Here is a 21,130-nt window from a genome sequence, read left to right as displayed (position 1 = left end):
ACCAGGTGATGCTGCACAATTATTCCATGTATGCAACACTTTGATATTAAAGTTTACAGTTCCTTCTATATGAGTGGTTTCAATGTAGTGAGCAGAGCAGGGCTGGGTCAGCACAAGTAGAATAGCCTACTCAGGATTAAGGCAGAGCTCTGAATGAAAACTAAAAACTGTGTCTTATTCAATAGTGATGCTAGTTTAATCTGTAGTATAACTCCATTGCTATAATTAGACCTTTAGCAGTACAACTGGATGGTTTAGGAGTATATTTACATGGTTTGGGTGGGGTTGGTGCTGCAGCATAATTCATGAATGGCTACCTGCGCTCTGCCTGGCATTGTATACATTAATACATATTACAAATAAACTGTGAAGTAAACTCTACAGGATTCAGCATCATATTACATTTTATACAACACACTCATATTATTATTTTAAAGTAAAAAAAAAAATGGTGTCCATCTAAAAAAGCAGTAGAATGCCTATCTAGAATGACCTCCAACCCAGTCATTGGCTAGTCAGCAAATATCCAGGGGGGATACAAACACACTGTACTGATCTCCAGATAAATAAATAAATAAAGATGCATTCATATTAAATGTAACCTTTGTCATCAGTTACATTTCAATTATGCTGCTGATTCAGAACAAGGTGCTAGGCTGCACTTCAATGATGGTTTTGTCCTTGTAAACATGTCCTTGGGGGCCTCCCTTCCTGATCCCAAACCAACACTATTGACTGGTGACATAAATTATTTAAAAATTCCATCTGGATATCAGATTCCTTCTGAAACTATGAAAGCACTGATTTTACTGATTAGTGAAGGCAATCCACAAGTTCCATAATGCCTAGTGATCCACAAGTAGGCTTTGAGGGATAGCAGAAGAGTTTCACTACAGTTGTTTTAATGGTATATTCCAGTTAACTGATTGTCAAATACAGATCTAACTTCCTCAAATAAACCATAACACATATATATATATATATATATATATATATATATATATATATATATATATATATATATATATATATATATATAGACACACATATACACAAAATATATTATATAAAGAATGTCATTGGTAAGTTTCACGTGTTCGAGGTGCAATAATTATATACAGGCAGTTAATGGTAACAATTCAACTCAATGAACACAATACATAGACATATACTGAGGGGCATGTTTGTCAGGATCCTACTATAAAATACCTGTAGTACAAGTGCAAGAATAGAAAGAGGAAATGAACATACCAGTACCCCAATCACAGCAAAAAATATTAGATTACAAATAGTGCTGGCAAATGTTAGTTCCTTGTTCTTCATAAAGGGAAAGAAAAACAAAACGTTTTTAACAATGTTCTGTATCTTTGACCAGAGTTTGACACCGAAACATGAATTTTGTGCATACAATCATAACATGTTCATTAATTATTAATTTACAGCTCCCAACAGACAACACAAATTATGCATGAAAAGCCATCCGATGAATAATAAAACAGGAATGCAGGGGTCCAGTTTGAAGTATGTATGGAGTTATTCCAGTTTGAAGTGTGCATGGAGTTATTTCAGGAGTTGCCCTATCTGGGAGGTCGGAAATCAAGTGGAGATTATTCTTTTGTTCCCCTCTGTAACAAATAAATGAACTGCCGAGGGAGAGACAATGGCGTACTTTTAAACTTTACCCTAGAGTAATCTCAAATGCATGATCAGCCCCTGGTTTGTTGTTGAATTAATGCCCAATTTATGGCATAATAATATTTCCTGAGCATCCCCTTCACTAGTTTTTCAGTTTAATAATATCGAAGTCAACTAGAGGTAGGCAAACTTGTCACTTTCAATATATTCCACTGTAGGATTTTGTTCCAACCAGATCCTTCATTATTTAATTGACCTAGGAGGTCAATACAATAATGAAGGATCGGTTTGGAAAAAAGTCCTGCAATGGAATGCATGGGAAGTGCCAAGTTTGCCTACCCCTGAACTATATTACACAACTTTCATAACCACTTCGGAGTCATAGTCCATATTTCACTGTCGCTTTTTAGTCCCTGCACAGTAGAAGCTGTGTACATTTGTTTACACTTATTTGCGTCCAAGGTGTTATGGATGTTGCAGAATCCTGAATCAACTATAGGTTTCTTATGCATCAATAACTGACTATGGTGTGCAATGTATTTCTTTGTCATTGTGTTCCTTTATCCCCTTTTCAATGACCAAATCATTATAAAAAGAAAAGGCAATAAAAAAAGGAACTTAATTCAAATAGCAACAAAAAAAATATTCATGCAAACAATTACACACGACAGCATGTGCAGTAGTTCTGAAATTACTGCTCTGCATGCGTTGTGAGGAGCATGTGCAGTAGTTTTGAAATTATTGCTCTGCATGCGTTGTGAGGAGCATGTGCAGTAGTTTTGAAATTACTGCTCTGCATGCATTGTGAGGAGCATGTGCAGTAGTTATGAAATTACTGCTCTGCATGCGTTGTGAGGAGCATGTGCAGTATGAAATTACTGCTCTGTATGCGTTGTGAGGAGCATGTGCAGTATGAAATTACTGCATGCTCTGGGTGTGTTGTGAGGCACAAAGTGAAGACAACAGTAGTTGGGGCTGGTAGAGTTGAAAGGTCACATGAGAAGCTACTTACTCTCAAGTACTAACAGGAAAATAAAGAAAGATATGGACTGTGACAAACGACAGATAACCCTTCTGAATCACCTTCACAGGGGACTGAACATTTTATGAGGCCTGCAATATTCAGAAGACCAGAGTTGCAGTGATAAGGGCGACTCAGAATCATATGGTTGAACTGGTTTGCAGTTATTGCTGGGGCTTTAAGGACCCACATCCACTCTACTCGTTCTCCCCTGATCTTTCTCTGTGGCATATTTTCCTCCTCTACATCTTTTTCAACACTGAAGGCCAGCCAGCTTAGCAGATATCATCAAAGCTCTGATACTGATCAAATCCCACAGGAGATTGTTACATTGAGTCTTCAGATTGCGTATGGCGGTAGTTTAATTTCATACATCCTACCAAGGCTCCCGCAGCAGGCTTATCTGGCCTTATCACTGTGTGGGTGGGAGGGAGGGAGGGAAGTACAGCCCGGCATCAGATGTGATCTCATTTCAGGTGCTTCACAGCACAATCAGATAAGTATTCTCACAAACCGTTCTGAACATCAGCTTTCTGTTTCACCTTTTTGGCTCTGGAGAACATAATAATCAACTAAAGCCTTTGGGATAATCCGAGCAGCCTGCTTGAAGTGATTTACTGCAGAGATTTGCATTGATTTAACTGCAGCAAAAATAAATGAAACCGGGGATGATATCTGCAGAGTTTCGTTGAACAGCAATTAAATGGCTCCGTATATGAAGAAAATAATAAATGAAAATATTCACCTGCATTATTGTGACAGCAGTCTAACTTCATTCCACAGTTGAGGCTGTCAGCACACTGATGTCTTCAATCATTTGTCCCACATCGATTTCAATGTTACACACACTTGTATCATTACATAACACGGCTTCAATCACACAGGGTTGTTTTGAAAAATCCATAGAAAGTTTATAATTAATCTGAAGAACGCTTATAACAAAACCCAGGTATACAAATGTGTATTCCTTATAAATTAAGGTGAATAATACTGTAATAAATTAGAATCAGGTATGTATTCTTAAACTCTTTATTAACAGATCAAACGGTTTACCCTATGCTTCTGGGGTTCCGCAACTAACACAACAGCTCCCCCTACATGAGAAGAGGTGCATCTGTCTACTTCTCAGTACAGGTACTCCCTTTACCTGTTGAAAATAACACAATAGTAACTTTGCATGTTTGTATAATAACTGGACAAGCTGGAGACAGACAAGGACTTTCCTGAACTCCAGGTTATTCTGTCCCTATCGCCATCCCCAACCAAGTCAAAGACGTCACCAAAATAAACATCAATCGCCTCCAGAGTTCATATTTTCTCAGAATGTAGTGTTTTGTTAATTTCACCCTTGAGGATGGCCTGTGGTTATTTGGCTGTCCTCATTCATGGAAAAGCTATTCATGGTGTCCCCTCTATTTATTAACAGAAGTAGTAGTATCATATTATCTATATATCTATATATCTGTTGTACTTCTGTGCTTCCAGACCCATATAACAATAGTAACGTCATAGCTCTGCGATGCCATATATTTTCTGTGTCCTATCTGGGTGCAAAGGGTCTGAGAGGCAGCAGGACAATTAAAGCTAACAAAGTAGGACAGATCCCAGTGCTTTGGGGTTTATTCAATTAGACACTAATCAGCTGCAGACCTGGAGACTCGCCATATGAAACATGGAAGGAGACAAATCTGATGTTTTTGTTTTAAACAAAAATTATAATAGGCATACCGAGAGGATACAAAAAATGAACCTAATTTAATCCCATGGGCTATTTGATTAAAGCTAACCGCCTAGGTCAATTATATTCCAGGCTTTTAACTTTGCAATGTAATGCCTATTGGGCTTTGAGGAAGAGTATTTACTAAACTTTTAACAAATACAAGTTTGAGGGGCTAGGTGACACTGCGGGGCTCATTCACTGGCTTCTCATGCCAAATTAGTTGCTATGGAAGCCCCCAATTGGCAAAACAAAACTACTACACAGAATTTCCAGTTTCTCTTTAAGGACATAATGGCAGGAGGTGTGCAGGTCAGGGCTGAGGAGCTCTGTCAGGGGAACCTCTCATGGCACAATGCTTGACTGTTATCCTCACTGGGATGACTCCCCCCCCCCCCCGGGACAAAAAGGGGGACCCCTGGGCCAAACGTAGTCTAAAAAACAGAACCGTAGCCAAGTCTCTTGAATTACTAATGAGACCATATGACCAAAAGCAGGGGGTACCAGGAACAAGCAGTAAACTGTATATACACATTAACTATAACTATTGACATATAAAATGCATAGCACTCTTTCAAGCTTAAAGCACATTCACTGACACTGCACTGTCATATCAAACAAGGTGCTCTCAATGCCATGCCAGTGTACTCAACATTAAAAAACCTAAAGATATGCATTCAAATGCCTCATTGCTTAAAATGCTGATTGACAACGATTCTATAAATATGGATAATACTGTATAACACGTGAACGCTGTACAAGAAACTCTTGTACAAGAAAAAATTAATGAAAATGTGATATTTATCATTCTTCAATTCTTAGTAACTGAAAGTAATATAAATGTACAGAATCTTACTTACTGTAGCTTCACAAAAGAGTTTTGGGCAATTTAGAGAAGTAATTCTTTGTTTGATATAAGCTAAAAAAAAAAAAAAAAAGAACAGCAAATGCATTCAAATGCCGTTACAGATTGTGTCCAGTCCCTGCCGGTGAGATGAGATCAGGGTAAAAGCTCTAAAACCATGGCTGTAAACAAGGCTGGCTCTTTTGCTTTGTGGTTTAGACACCCGCTTGTGGTGCGCAGGGTCGCCGGTTTGCACCCTGTTACAATAACTACAGTATTTATTGCACAACTAATCGTATCTCTTCTCAGATTCTAAGTGAAATAGAAATATTAAGCTTAGCCTATAATTTTTTTCTTTTTTTAATTGTAAATGTATAATTATTTGGTGCCAGAAGGTTTGGTCTGTGCCCCGAAGATTTCGGACATTCTGCTACCCTGAAACAAGTAATGTTATTTGTTTCAGTGTGTCCATGAGGAATGTGCAGTGACCTTGCTTCCCAGTCAGAAGATTAACAGATTTCTAAAAACAGTCAAAAATGCAGACAAAAAGAACAGGGCACTTGATCCAACTCAATAACATATTTGAAAAGATTATAAAAGAGAAAATAAATGATTTGTGGTTAAGCCCTAAGCAGAAACAAATCCATTCCAACCACTTTACTAGACCATTGCTCTGGGTATAGTTTTAACCGAGTCATGTTCAATTATTATTTTTTTTAACCTGGGATTGACTCCAAAGTAGGATAAATGAGCAGCACTCCATAGGATAAATACAGGCATATAAAAGTGATTTCTACTGGCTGTGTTTGCTTTAAGCTCATTAGGTTTATTATGTGTATTCTGGCAGCAATGGCTCATCTAAAACACAAACTGAGATTGACTAAGTGGTGTCAAAGGGCCCTCTTTTATAAGACTGTATATGCCAGGCTGCATTAGACCAGAGACCAGAGTGATATCTCCAGCTATTGGATTAAGGCTATATTTATACTTGTGTTAGAGGTTAACACAATTATTAGTTTCAGTTTTGCTTTTGCAGCTTTATTCATACAGTATCAGGCTTTACTGAGAGAAGCATAGTTCATTTTAAACCTGCCTTAGTGGGAAATTACAGATTCATGATAATGAATTTGTGCACTGTCCCGACCAAGAGTAGGTACATGTGCACTTTGTTTTTTGGTTTGAAACCACTGTCACTGCTACGGCATGAGTTTATTAATGTAACAGTTATCTGGCTTAAAAAAGCATCACAACAGTACAGTCAAGTCTAATAAATGAAAGCGCAAAAAGATATTCTAGACACCACTGAAGCTTGCCATTGCTGCTTCTGCCAATTCTAAAAAAGAGCTAAAAACACAGAGCCTTATCCTCGCTATCATTCATTTCGGCAGGTTCTTTAACTCTATCCTACTTAAAAGGTGCCAGCACATCCTTTATTCCTCTTAGGAAATAAAGAGAATCCAAAAGAGGAGAAAAATAGACTGTGAATTAAGGTGACTCCCTTATAGTTGTATTTCCTTTGTAACAAATCACATATCACCTTGAGATCAGACACCTGGTTTTCAAGAGTGTGTGGAAAAGGGATGCATGCAACTGGGGCTGACGGAATCCCAATTAAAACTGGTTTGACCTTGGGTCTGCTGCAGATGAAAATGAGCATGCCTGATTTGCAATCGCTCTGTGCGAATAGCAGTAGCAGAAATGCAACAAGGCGATGGAAGATTCGTAGCCACCACTGTAATTTGCAAAACTGCCCTTGCTGGTTCTAAGGGGCTTTCCTCGCAAATGGCAGCTGAGTCCTGCTGCAGTGCAAACTGGCAGCTCACCAGCTCCCGGCAATCAATCAGCAGTGTGCTCGTAATACAGCCTGCATGCTCCAGCTCTGACTGAGGCGGGAGATAAATATCCTGACAGGACCGCAGCAGCTGAGGTTAAGAGTCAGGTGCAGGAGGGCACATCAGAACAACACCCACCCAAATCAGGGGACCAGAGTAGACAGCTCTTGTTTGGTATGCTGTTGCAAAGTCCATATACAGTAACCTCCCCCAAAAGAATGAATGTGTTACTAGACAATTAAAACCATCAGCCTGTGAAATGGAATGCATAGGAAAATGAATGTTGTGAAATAATAACGGTAATGTAATTTATTATAAATACAACAACATTTTACCCAGAATGATTGAGGTGGGGCACGCCTGTTTAACAGCACTATCTATCATTGTTTGTTTCACAATTAGGGCAAAAGTAGTGATGGTGACACCTAAAGAAGAAAAGACTGTAAAGCTAGACAGACTATCAGAACAAGTGCTGTCAGTGAAAAGAAAATGGAACTGATCCTGTAGAAAACAAGGACAGCTTTTTTTAGGACTGATGTTAGATACCTGACAGTAATTATTAGGATTAATTGAAGGGTCTCAAACAGACAATTAGCAAGTGTTGGGTTGTCTTAGCAAGGAGAGATGGAGTGGTAAAGGCATGTGAATAGTATGGTAAACATTTGACAGCTTAACACCCTTTATTTTTGGCCAGTAATCCATTTTTTTTTGTTGTTTAATAGAAAGAGCACTGTAAACTATAGCAATACTGTAGCCAGCACCTTACTTGTTCCAGAATTGCTGAGCCACAGAAAAATGTCTATAACCCTGCTACACATACTCAGCACAGATTACATAGCGAAAGCCCTCAGAAGGAGTGTACTGGTTAGGTCTCAGTAAAATTCTGGACTGCATTTAAATCCCATTTTAATTAAAGTCAAAACAGGTGCTAGTGCAATTTCTTTGTAGAACAGATATTAGAACAGAACGCACATTTGATTCCCATGCAAGGCACTGTCAAAAATAGTTTAGCCAGCTTATTATGTGGCCTTGTAGTGCCTGAGGCTCCTTATGAAACAGAACACTGAGCCAGGAAAGCTGCCAAACAGGGAGACGTGAACACGCACTGAGAAAGGCACTGCTGGTATTAAGCAGTCCATCTTGGATTTTGCTGTATAATGCATGTATATTATCGATTGATAGACAGTCATTGACACACAAGGATTAAGTTGAGAACACAAACTAATTTACTTGTGACCTAAGCCAGATTTTGACCCAGGTGAAACCCAGTATCATAGATCTCAGGAAGTTATTTTAAGGCCTGCACCTTTTTGACATTTATTTTTCTGGGGTTCACAAAATACTGTATTAAATCACACCTTTTAGCTGGTTCTGGTTCTTTATTGAAACATCAAGAAACCTGTATGAAACCCGAAGGGGGTTTGCTACTTAATGCAATCATTTCCAATTTATTCTGCTTCTCAACACCTGCTGACCAAATGCAGCCAGGGCGGAGATAACCAAGCTAAGGAAAATCACAGCAAATTAAACATGTGTCAATTATATCAAGTAGCTGAGTGACCTTTGGTACAATTTACACACAGAGTCGTATGTATACTAATACCTATTCTTAAAAGCCTGGCCAGTCTGAACTGTAGCCCTACAAGGCTCTTAAATGCAATGTAACTGCACGTGAAGTTCTAGCGCGCAGTAATAAACAACAGTCCACCCACAGTCTGCAGTGATGTGCAGCAATTCATGCACTTTGACTGCAGTGAAAAAGCCCTTGGTAAAGGCATACACTGCTTGACCAACACTAATGAAAGTTGCAGGAAGGGGAATAGTTGTGGACAAAGAGCTAACTACAATGTATATACATTTGTCAGCATTATGTAAACAGTTACTTAACAAATCATCTCTGGGGTCAAGCCTGGCTCCAAAGCCACACAGCCAAATAACTGAGAATAACTGATGTTGGCTTGTAATGCAATCACACCCTATTTTACCAGTAACTGTCATTTTACTAATGGCCTTCCATTAATATTGCTGGCTGGACTGACAGAGACAGAGAGCATTAAGCAGTTGTGATCAATCTCCAGCTTGTAAGCCTGAAATAAATCCTCTCTTTAGCATCTTGTTAAACCCCTACCCGGACACAAGACTTCAGGTGCATAGTAATGGAATACAGAATACTGAGATAGGAAACATGCTTGGCCCAGTTCATTTTTGCAGCCAGTTTGCTGTCTCTTCAGAGAGCCTGCTGTTGTCCAAGTAAAGGAGGTCAAGGAAAGGAACTTTCAGATGCAGTCATTACTGGAAGCTTTTATTTTATCAGGTAATGGACAAGAAAGTGCAACACATATCTGAATATCACTTCTGGCATATATTCCCCCTTTGAAGGTGAAGCTTCTGGACTTGCCAAATATATTATATAATCATGTCTTCCCAGTTTAGCAAAATCATTAAATAAAATCAGCAATACCCAACTTGTCTGATTGCTTATATTTGTGTTATGCAATGTAGATAAAAAGATATAAATCATTTGACACAATAGCGTGCATTGCTAATGTTTCCAAAAAAAAAGGCATTTAACTTTTAAGGAAAGTTCGAGTCAACTTCTTGATTTAGCTGAAGATGACAGAAGGCCTGATATGCCCTGGTTAAGTTAATCCAATCTTAGGAAGGTCTGAAGAAAAGCTTTTTGTAGAAATTCAGTCTATTTGAATTTCATCGCTCAAGGAAAAGATTTCGAGAGATATAGTGGAAGGTTGCTCTGAGTTTCCCTGAACATAACCCAAGACACTGTACTGTCTTTGCATATTTGTTTAAAATGTCTTGTTTGCCACCTAAACTGAACTTAATTTTACCATCACTCAAACTTTCTTTTTTTTTTAAACTTACTGTTAAACTATAATGCAACAAGCAATGCATCAGCATTATTTATTTTTAGAAAGATTTATTTAGAATAGAATTTATATAATAAGACCCAGATGAAACCTAGTGATCTGGCTCTACGATGAGGACAGGAGGAGACTAGCCTATCTGGGCCCAGCCTGTGGGCTTCAGTAGCTTAGCAACATCTGTTGCTTAGGGTAGATGATTACCTTGACAGCAGGAACGGAGCTCGCCTGTTGATTTTCAGTCAAATATTTTCGATTGCATTTGGTACAATCTGATGAACTGGAGATTTACGTGGGGGAAACAGTGTTTCTCCAAGTGCCAAGGGTAATTTTACTTGAACATTTGAAAGGAAAGTTTGTACTGGCTTGACAGTAAGGACAGGGACCTGCTGTGTTGTGTAACAAGGTGTCCTTCAAAGCAGCCAGATCTGAACTATGAGCTGTAAGTGCGAGTTGCCTAGACAGCCTGATATGAGTGTGAAACTCATGCTGACAGAACAGAAGTGCACATGTTGTTTTTGTTTTTCCGACTTCAGATGAGAGATTTCCCCCTTGACGGGATGAATAGTACAATAATAGCCTGGTGTTGTGTGATTGCATACAATGATGTAATTCACTGTAGTGCTGCTCTGCAATGACTGCATTGTAATGCTAGCTAGGAGCTTGGGGCGGACTACCACTGAATTCACGCAGCTGGAAATATTTTGTAGGAATATTATGTAGATAGTGTGTAGATGTGTGTGTGTGTGTGTGTGTGTGTGTGTGTGTGTGTGTGTGTGTGTGTGCGTGTTAGTCCAAATACCTTAAATGCCATTCAATCTTTCAAATACTGCCAAAAATAGCCAGGTTAGAAATCTAAGAATAAGATTTTTGTCTATTTTACCTTGGTGCTGTTTTATGAAGAGTAGAAAATAATAATGCACATGTTCACCTTGGGATCTTTCAGCTACTGACCTCAACACGCTATTGCAAGTGGTAGTAGTTAACAATATAATCCCATCAATCGTACCTGCTTTGCACGCTCATACTGTTGGTCTGAAATGTGCAGTTCTGAAAGATACACATATTATAGCAAACATGTATTATCATGTATTATCTGGTACATTATGTTAAAGAAAGTTCTCAGTTAGCTACACTTACTGTAACCACTTTTGTTAAATATGTTTTATACAGTACAGCATTTACCAATAACCTTCATTGTAAAAAAGTCACTCAAAACACGAGATGAGAAGCATTGTGCTTGAGTACTTGAAAACTTTAAATGGAATCAGTGTAAGTTGCCATTTTACTGGAAAGCATTTGCAGACGTGACTGCAGTTTCCACACCCTCAGGCTGAAGGCATTTCAATTTCTAATGAAGGGAATTGATTTGTACCGATACTGTAGCTGAGTACTGGTTCAGTACATTTGAAATTCTGCATCACATTACTTTGCGGTATTGCTCATTTTGCACAGAGGGATGACAAAAATGCATTCACACTATGCTAAATATATATATATATATATATATATATATATATACACACTAACAATTACATTAGAATTCTACTGAACAAACATTACAGTCCATGAACAGATCACATATTTGAATTGGTTCATAGTAAAAATAAATGTAAAAGATATACACTTACCCTTGTAAGAGCTGGCTTTTAGGGGTTACAGAATTCTGGGGTTTTCTTTCTGGGGAATTCTGGGGGACTATTCTGTTCTGTTATTTTTTTTGACAGCCTGTGTTAATTAAGTTGCTTGATGCTGACTTCAGAGCCACATCTTCGGTTGTATCTGTCTGTTTCTCTTTCAGTTCCTCAAATCCGTATAGGTTCACCACTTACTTAAAAGGCTGATCAGCTGAATTGATTTCTAGCTGTGATAGTTAATAAGGATTCAATGATAAGCCACCAAAGTACATAATGCCATTGTCTTATGGAATCAGGAATTCCAATATTATTGCATTCGAATTGCAATTACAGATATAGGCAATGGGTTAAATAACACATTATAAAATGTTCTCAGTGTGCGTTTGCATTTAGGATATAAAAGTAGAGTGTGAATAACATATACACCACACTGGGGGAATCCAGTGCGGAAAATGAACTGTGAGTAACCCTTTGGGGCTTGTACCTTTAATGGTATTAAAAAAGGAAGACATGAGCTGTGGTAGTGCACTGAACTGAAAAATAAACTGATGTCCATACAATAAACGACAGCACTGCACTGAAGACATTAGTGGAGAATTTGAGATGCAGCTGAAAAATTCTCTATGTAGCTGGACGCTAATAAAGGGTTTTCAAGGACACCCTTGAAATGAGATTTACATCTCAACGGTTCTATCCAGGTTAAATAAATACATTTGAATGTGTCTGTTTGTTGTCACTCAGGTGAGTTTGCATGCATTGCTGACTCCTCAATCAGGCCTCTGATGATGAAAATGCAGCTCAGATCAAATACTGATTTACAAAATGGTAGTCGTGGTTAATTCATTATTAATGAGGGTTCAGAAAAACAAAGTCTTTGTGCACAGAGTGATCCGGATTCTGTGCTGGGATTCAAACCCATGATCTCTTCAGCCCATTGTCCAAAATACATTATGCTTTAAGACTAATATAGGATTTTCCACTTCAGCAGTAACAACTAGAGCCAGTCAATGTAATGATTATTGATTACGATCCAAAGATCACTATTGGGCAGCCTCTTCAGGCCAAGTTTTCAACAATTCAAGATTAATGTCCTAAGGTCTAACAAAGTTTAAGATCTTGTATCACATTTAAAAGCTGATGGCTAAATGATGGCCGATCAATTAGCTCTCCCAGCAGTACCTTTAAATAACAATTTTGTCAATAAAGTGCAGTAAGCTCACTTGTCCAGAATTCTAGCAGCTTCAAATCAAGTATTGACCGCTATAGAAAAAAGAGACTGCTCATTACCTATTTTCTATTTTAATCCCCAAAAAGGCACTCCATTTTCTAACACGACAAAACCTTCCGCCACTACATAGTGTTTTATGCTAAACAACAGAGGATGTGGCAACCAACTTCACTCATGAATAGGTACCATAAGCTATCACAATATTAATCAGGTAAAAAGCAGGTACTTGCATTCCAGTTTTATTGACTTGTCTAAGGCTTTTGACAAAAGTTATCTAGCTACTAGTGTAAGAAAAAAAAAAAAGTTTAGAAAAGCCTAGCAACTGTGGCACGATTATTATTGTAAAGACTTGGTTTACAGATGCTTTCTGTCTGTATATCAAATGTGGCTTAAAAGCAAAACACCTAATTAATCAGTGCAGTCTGTTTTATAATGGAAATGAAATCTGCTAAAAACAGTGTTTGAAGTCAGTTATGGAGTTAACAGCCCCCCTACTGTCAATGTCACACAGTGATTCATACAGTAAGCTGTGCTCGGGAGATATGCTTCTAAGGACTCTGAGTGATAAAAATGAGATTTCATTCTGGCAAGATGTCTTGCCTTCTCTCAGCATCATAATATAGGACTCCCCTTCTTCCTGAGGGAATATTGTTTCTTTTAAAGCCTTTAAATTATATATTTTAAACCTCAGTTTCTGTTTTTAAGTGAACTAACTGGTTAACAAAAGGTGGGGTTTTCATGTATGAGTTTGATGATACAAATGTTTATTTTTTGTTTTGTTTAATTCCTGACTATGAAACACATAGAAGCCTACTTTGATTGACTGTTACTGTTGCAATATTAATATACAGAACAGGACTGCCATTTATAAAATCAAACAAATACAACTGCATACACTGTCAAAAATATATAAGAAAATAAAAGAACATTCAACTTACTTGGGAACCAAATAATGAAAGAAAAAAGAAAAAAAAAAAGTTATGTCGCTCCCAAGTTTACATTCCTTTTGGAGGTTACTATATTAAGTCAGAGCTCGACCCTTTTAGACTGTTCGCATAATTAGGTTTTACATACATGAATTCTAATGTAAACCAATGACTGACAATGAATCACATACATTTGACTTCAAACCAAGACAGGAGCCCTTGTGGCATTCATTAGCCTCCTATCTGTTACAGAACCTAATTTAATTAACTCATTTCCCTTTTAATTAAGGGACCCTCAAGGGGGAGAATCCTACCCCTAAGTCCAACAGCATGTCAGGGAACATTTCAAGAGCTTTCTGTGGCAGTTCCATACTCCCCATGGTCAAGACAGACATTATCAGAGCAAAAATCCTGCACTTCACAACTCTATTGCTACATTGTTCAACAATACAAGTATATATTTGTGACTTTAAAAATGTATTTCATCCCCATCCAGTACAGCAACTCCCCTCTCCGGACACACACATTTACCCGAGTCACACAGGTTGAACACAGGATGGAGTTTTATAGTTCATATCATGGGAAAATTCACTTTATTTTGATTCAATGTTTCAGGGGCAAAATCTAGCCCTTATTGACACCCAATATTTTCATGATCTCAGGCGCTGTGGTAATGGGGCATCACTAGCCCTGCCTTCTCTTATCTAATGGGTATCTGAACAGAGAACCAGACCAGACACCTCCCTGATACCCCCCTCCCCACACTCACCCATCACTAGCTCCAGATTGATACGACGAGTAGTAGCACTTACTTGCTAAAGCCAACAGCCTGGGGGGAGGAGGCGGTGGTGGGGGAGGAGGTAGAGGAGGGTAGGGTCTACATTGGCAGATCTGCTGGCAGCTCTCGGTGACCTTCTCAGCTATGGTCCTCTGGCATGATTTCTGGAGTTCACCCTGAGTAAACTGATGGGGAAGAAAAAGAAAAGAAGAAATGAATAGCAATCTACAGTACAGGGCTATATTGAAAGCAATGCGTTGTACAATAAAGTAAGCACATCATCCATAACTCAATTATAGATTATTCATACAAATGAAGATACTGATGAATGCACCAGCCGAAATGTTTCTCTACTTGACTCTTATGCTCATTAGTTTATAGTACATGTAAAAATTACCCACTTGACATAACAGTGAATTAAGATAATTAACATATTGTAAATTAACAACACAGAAGTACTATATATGAGGTGAGGACTAAACTAGCAGGTATGTAATGTGTAGGCTTTTCACTCATGGATAATATTTTTCCTGGTGATATTAGGACAATTTAGTCTCATACAGAACAAGCAAGAGGATATAACCCAGTTCTCTCTCTGGTCTATAGCTTATATTGCTGCAGCAGCAGAGATGAGATAAGCAATGATGGAAGGCAATATAAAACCCAATAAAGGTGAGACATGCCTCCAATCCCTGTTTCACAAAGCTTAACAATGTGAATCAGGATGTGTGCAACATTGTGAGTTAAATATTTATCTCTTAGCATCATGTGAGTATGTCGCTCAGGGTGCAATACATTTTAGAACTCCAAAAGATCAGAAATGTTCAGTTATTTTTATATTATAATACCAAACATTCTTGATTACAGGATGCAGTGCAATTAATCAGCAGGTATGTCAAAGTGCTTTACAATACTAAACTGCTGACAAGATAAAGTGTAAGTAGGCTTCAGGAAGGTTCAATAGCAGACATTCCTCCACCCACAGCAGACCTTACACAGTGCAGTTTACAACCTTATCAAAGGACTGAAAAAAGGCTAGTCTTAGGGGATATAAAAGAATGTCAAGGATTATCATTTTGTAGCAGCTGAACCAAATTGGTACTGCCTGGTCAAACATTATGGTAAAAGCATAGCATAAATCAGTGATTTATTATCCTGATTACTTAACCTGATTACACTGGACCGAATAACTAGATAAATAAATACTTAAATATCACGCATACAATTTTACTGAGGTACTCCATGGTAAAGGAATAGCAAAGAGTAGTAAAGCAGAGTAACAGCAACGTATATAACAGACCTGCTGGCATCAATGGCTGCGTATGCACTGTATGGGGCTTGGACAAGCTTCTGTGTAGATGTACTCAGTCATGAGTCAAGGCAGTGTTTGATAAAGGGGGAATACATGTGTCTCTATATCCAAAACTGCACAAATTACTTTGTTGGGGGTGTAACGATTCATCGACCAAAAGCACGCAATGGCTTTTTAGTTCACCAAATGGTTCTTGAATGAAGAATCAGTACACATGTTTTATAGTTGGTAGGGTGAATACATACTCCCCTTAACTTATATCATTGTTGACTTTTAACAAAATGGGATAATTTGATGTTATTGTGCATCATAAAAGTAGCCCCTCAGGACCATCACATTTATCGTGATGCATATTGTATGACGACCTATATATATATATATATATATATATATATATATATATATATATATATATATATATATATTATGTTGCTGTTTTTATACCCCCATCTTCCTTGAAGGAATCAGAGCCAGTGATCATTGAGGAATGATCATGTACCCTTAGAGATCTTTCGACACACCTTGCAGACTTCCTGAATCCTTATCATCCTGGCTGCTTATGGTAGCTCCACATCCTTTTTTAAATTGCTATGACTATTTCAGCTAAAATAATCATCCAACCTCCTCTGTATTTAATAAAAGATTTTCTGCACAACATCATTTATAAGACACTTTTGGGAATATGCTGTTCAATATTCCATGGCTTCACATAAACTGCATAGACAATTCCCCATAGAAATTGCATGTGTAAACTGGAACACACAATAACCTGTAACTGACTTTTCAGGTACAGACTATGCTATTATTGGATGGAATGGCCCTGTATGTTTTTTTGTATAAAATATAGTTTTATAATGTAGCAGTCCTGCATTTAGGCACTAAACTACACACAGACATAATTGTAATATGCTTCCTGAGAAATGGGGGCTTATTAAAATGGAGGTTCTCCATCAGCTCAATGGGTGTTTTCCTTCAGGGTAACAAAACCCTTTTTTTGCTTCCCTGCCATATAGCAAAGCTATTAGATGGCATTCGGAACTTCCTGCTGCTGCGGGTCACAGCAGGAATATACTTGTTTAGTTCATAGTGACAGAGCGAGAAGAAACCTTTTGTGTGCCTGCAGTTCCGACTCCCTTTAGGGAATGTAAACAAACTGGAACACCAGCAAGTTCTGGTTTATAAGGAGACAGTTATCTGTAAATATCTTAGTATGAAAACTGCTTTTTCCCCAGATACATAGGTCAATTCAACTGATCTAAATTGTGGTGAATATAAATACCGCCAATGTTTAAATATTTGAAATGTTTAAAAATCAAAAGCAAATGACTTTTCCATGCTCTTACAGGCTCGTTTTGTATTCACACAACGGTATTTCGATCCATGACTGTTGCGATCAATTGAATAGACTCCAAGGTCTATGTCTCCCTTAGTTAGACTTTCATCTTGCTGATTGATAGGTATGTATTTTATGTACATGTGTTAACCCTAGAAGTATTACAGCCACGTATTGACTGTGGGAGATCTCAGTGTGCTTGTTGATGCTATTGATTGTCTAAACTAAACATGAACATGAGGATTCAGCTCTTAACCCTGTGATACACTCTGACAACTGAACCAGACCAGTGGTGTTCAACTTCAGTTCCTGGTTGGCAGAGTTGCCAAGCCTTGATCAAAATTCTCAGATGCGATGAAGACTATCATTTACAGACAGTGGAAAGAAATGCGTTGTTTAAATCATGGTCAAAATAGAACCCTAGAGTGTTAAAATTACTAGGAATGGTTTCTAAATACCAGACATCAAATACATTAAGATTATAGTGTCCTAAAATCCTGCTGAATATAACCAGTTCTGCGTACTCTAAATCAAACGTCTGATTTTGTTGACAGTTCAGTTTGTTTACATTGAAACCCAGTTTTGGTAGCAAAGCAGAAGGTTGCCGCACAGAGTGTCATATCAGCAACACATTTCAAGGGTTGAAGAAGTTGGGAATGTAAACGACCTGGACTATCATCAAGGTCTGCTTTCTGATATAACAGAGTGCACAAAAGGTGGAATGTAGCAAACAGAAAAAAAGTGTATTACATTTTAGTATAAAAGTGAACATGATCGCTGGACACATGCAGCTTAAAATTAATTTTACATATAATGTATGGTCCCTAGAATGTATTATGCAATAATATTTATTATGCACTAGCATGTATACTTCAAAGTGTAATACATGTTAATTAAAAATCAGCAAAAATAAAAATAAAAAAATGAATTACTCTTGTGTACACCAAACCTTAATGCACTGTATGTCAATCTGATAGCAATATGATAGCATTTCTTACTATGAGTTAACGTCTATTGATTTACTATGCTATACTAGCAATGAAGATTTAAGTCTGAATAATTCATTGTAATAAATGAAATTGCAGATAGGCTTGTGTGTGTGTGTGTGTGTGTGTGTGTGTGTGTGTGTGTGTGTGTGTGTGTGTGTGTGTGTGTGTGTTGTGTACAGTGAATGTACACCTCATAACAATTTCAAAATCATCTAAATATTTAATAGCTTCTACAGTAGTACTTGGTATTATTGCCTAACACTGATTCTAATTTATTGATAACTTGGAATTGTCATCTAAATGTTAACTTGGCAGATGAACTTCAATTATGTTCCCATTATTAGATGCAATATATAAACAAACAAGTTTAGATTAGCTACTACATTTTTTTTATTAGATATGTAACCTACCTGAAATAACAGTAAAAATGATGTTAGAAAGACATGGCCCAGAAAGAAAGGCCAAGAACTTAAACTGAGCAGCAGGAGATCTCGGACCAGCATTCCTCCTTCGCTCTTCTACCTGCGTGACTAGAGAAGTGAACACATACAATTCGGTAGATGTCCAGAACTTAATCCAGTCTTCCGATTTTGGCGACAAAATGTGTTTCAGACGTTTCCAGCAATTGTTTGTGCAACATACTTGGCTTTCAATCCTCGTTATTGGTGGCATGGGATAGCTTGACACAACATACGCCCAGCTTTGACTGGTCCTGTCACTTGCATTACTTGGAAGTTGGAACACAGCGCACCAATTGTTAATACAGGGAGCAGCTATGCTGTTCAAAGTCTTCCTCAATAACGGGTATGCAAATCAAAACAAAGTTCTCTGTTGATTAAAAACCGTTTGAGATGATTTAGAGTACGCAAGGAATATGTTTTAAATCAAGCTTTCTCCGTCTACATCATTGATGTTTACAGATATGATACCAGCACTTATCCCACTTCAAAAGTTCCCAGAAATGGGGGGATTGAAACTAGAATTGAAATGCCTTAGGATTCCCAAGCAAGATCATAAATTCCTTTTGACTGTTTCCCCTTTTTTAAGGGCAGTGTTAACTGATGTGACCGCTCCTTAATAAAACAGCTGGATTTGACAACACTACCTCCCTTCTTCCGTACTCTTGCCACTTGCGAAAACACAGGTAGATTAAGCCTTGCAGCTCTGTGTTAAATGTCAACTCCGTCCGCACTTCAGTGCATGTTGGCAAATTAATCCTTTACAGGCGTCTGTGTTTCGTTGACCACACAAAAAAAAAAACGGACCAAAAATAATAATATCAATCAACAGAAAAGTGTAAAACAATATGCCGGTCGAGAAATCTGTGCAAAACAAACGCCGAAGCAGAAGTGTCAGTTTCCACCGTGCTGCTAAGCAAAAGATGCTTCTGCGAGGAACGTTTGGTGGTAGGTCACATCATCAGTCCAGCATCACTGTGTTCAGTCAGAGGGAGACAGAGTGAGAGATAAGCGAGAGCAAGCGAGGGAGCTAAAACCGTGTTGTATATGCAAAAAAAAAAAAAAAAAAAAAAAAAGTATTTGAGAGAGGGAGAGCGCTGGTTTCTGAATCTAATGTTGTAGTAAGCATACGGCAGAGCTTTTTTTTTTTTTACACATGTGTGGTATTCACTGAGAATGGAATTGTTTAACAAACGGTCTCTCATTTATGCCTTACTTTTTTAGATGGAGTGGTTTGCCTAAAATATGTCAGTATAAAACATGCTTATTTATTTATATATTTATTTGTTTGTTTGTTTGTTTGTTTGTTTAATTAAACAATACAATTACTGTTCAAAGTGCACTGGCACATGAAACCATTCCGAAGATAAATTTGTCCCCTACGCGCGCTCTTAAATCCGCCATCTTTTTTAAATTATACATTTATAGCCTACTTTACTTGCATTCTGATTGAATGGAGGAATCAGAGGCATTTAACTACCTAGTAACATTTAAGGACGCGTGGAACTTTCCTGAAAAGTTGCAGAACACAGTTTTACTTACCGTACGTCTGTAACTAACCATTTACTGCCGCCTGTCAACATTTTTTATTATTATTATTATTATTATTATTATTATTATTATTATTATTATTATTATTATTATTATTATTATTATTATCTAAAGCCCATATAGTACAACTTAGTATATGAGTGATTTATGAGTGGACTTGTGTAATTTGCAATGAACATTATGGGGATATTTAGTGAACCAGATATAAACCTTGTGTGCTATCCTACTCCATGAGTCCAAAATTTGCAGACTCAAAACTATTCATAAGATATACATCTGATAATAAACTGAGTAGTTAAATACATGCAGCTTATTTTTTGCATATGTACTGAATAGCATACAGTTAATTGCATACAGTTATTATTGCACAATAGAAAATAGAACACATAATAACTATATACAGTAGAACTAAACTACTCTCCCTTAAAAACAAACGGCTTAACCAATAACAGTCAGTGCAGTGTTCACATGTTAATGCAAAAGAAAAAATACTGAATTTGATTTACAGGAAAAACCCTAACCCTTAAATTGCTGAAAGCTAGATAATATTTCCATGCATTCTGCAAGATTAATTAGGCTATGGGGAGCTAAATCATTTGTGTATTCATAATAATAATAATAATAATAATAATAATAATAATAATAATAATAATTCTGCAAGAGCAAGTCCATTAAAATCTCTCATAAGAATGCCCTGTCATTGGCAGCGGGTGACACACAGTACCCAGTATACATATTATTTACAGGCTCAACCAAAAAGAAATAATGGTGGGTGCAAAAAAGATTATGGTTCATCAAACCCAAGGTAATGTGTTCCGACTGAGTTCTGTCAGCAGCAGATATCAATGAAGTTTAAACTGGGGCTCTGACACACACTTCGCTCCTGCTCAGTCACGACAAGCATCCACTTGACATACAGGGGCACTTGGCAGGATCAAGAACAACCACAACAACAACATGCTTAGGGTACAATGTATGTGATTTCGTTTT

At 37.6% G+C, this 21,130-nt stretch overlaps 1 protein-coding gene across 3 annotated transcripts in view; it reads right to left on the bottom strand.

Moving 5' to 3' along the window:
- Positions 1 to 19,585, bottom strand: part of LOC117425420 (proline-rich membrane anchor 1-like) — a 39,717-nt gene extending 20,132 nt beyond the window's left edge. For all 3 annotated transcript variants that reach the window (XM_058987558.1, XM_058987559.1, XM_058987560.1), the window contains exons 1-2: positions 18,542 to 19,585; positions 14,532 to 14,682 (exon numbers count right to left, since the gene is read on the bottom strand). In XM_058987558.1, the coding sequence (XP_058843541.1) occupies positions 14,532 to 14,682; positions 18,542 to 18,634 (244 nt within the window). In that variant the 5' untranslated portion in view covers positions 18,635 to 19,585. The remainder of the gene's footprint in view (positions 1 to 14,531; positions 14,683 to 18,541) is intronic.
- Positions 19,586 to 21,130: the final 1,545 nt, after the last annotated feature.

Source organism: Acipenser ruthenus, chromosome 15 (genome assembly GCF_902713425.1).
Source record: "Acipenser ruthenus chromosome 15, fAciRut3.2 maternal haplotype, whole genome shotgun sequence".
NCBI lineage: Eukaryota > Metazoa > Chordata > Actinopteri > Acipenseriformes > Acipenseridae > Acipenser > Acipenser ruthenus.
Note: the sequence above shows the minus strand (reverse complement) of the source record. Positions and strands in the feature narration are given on the sequence as shown.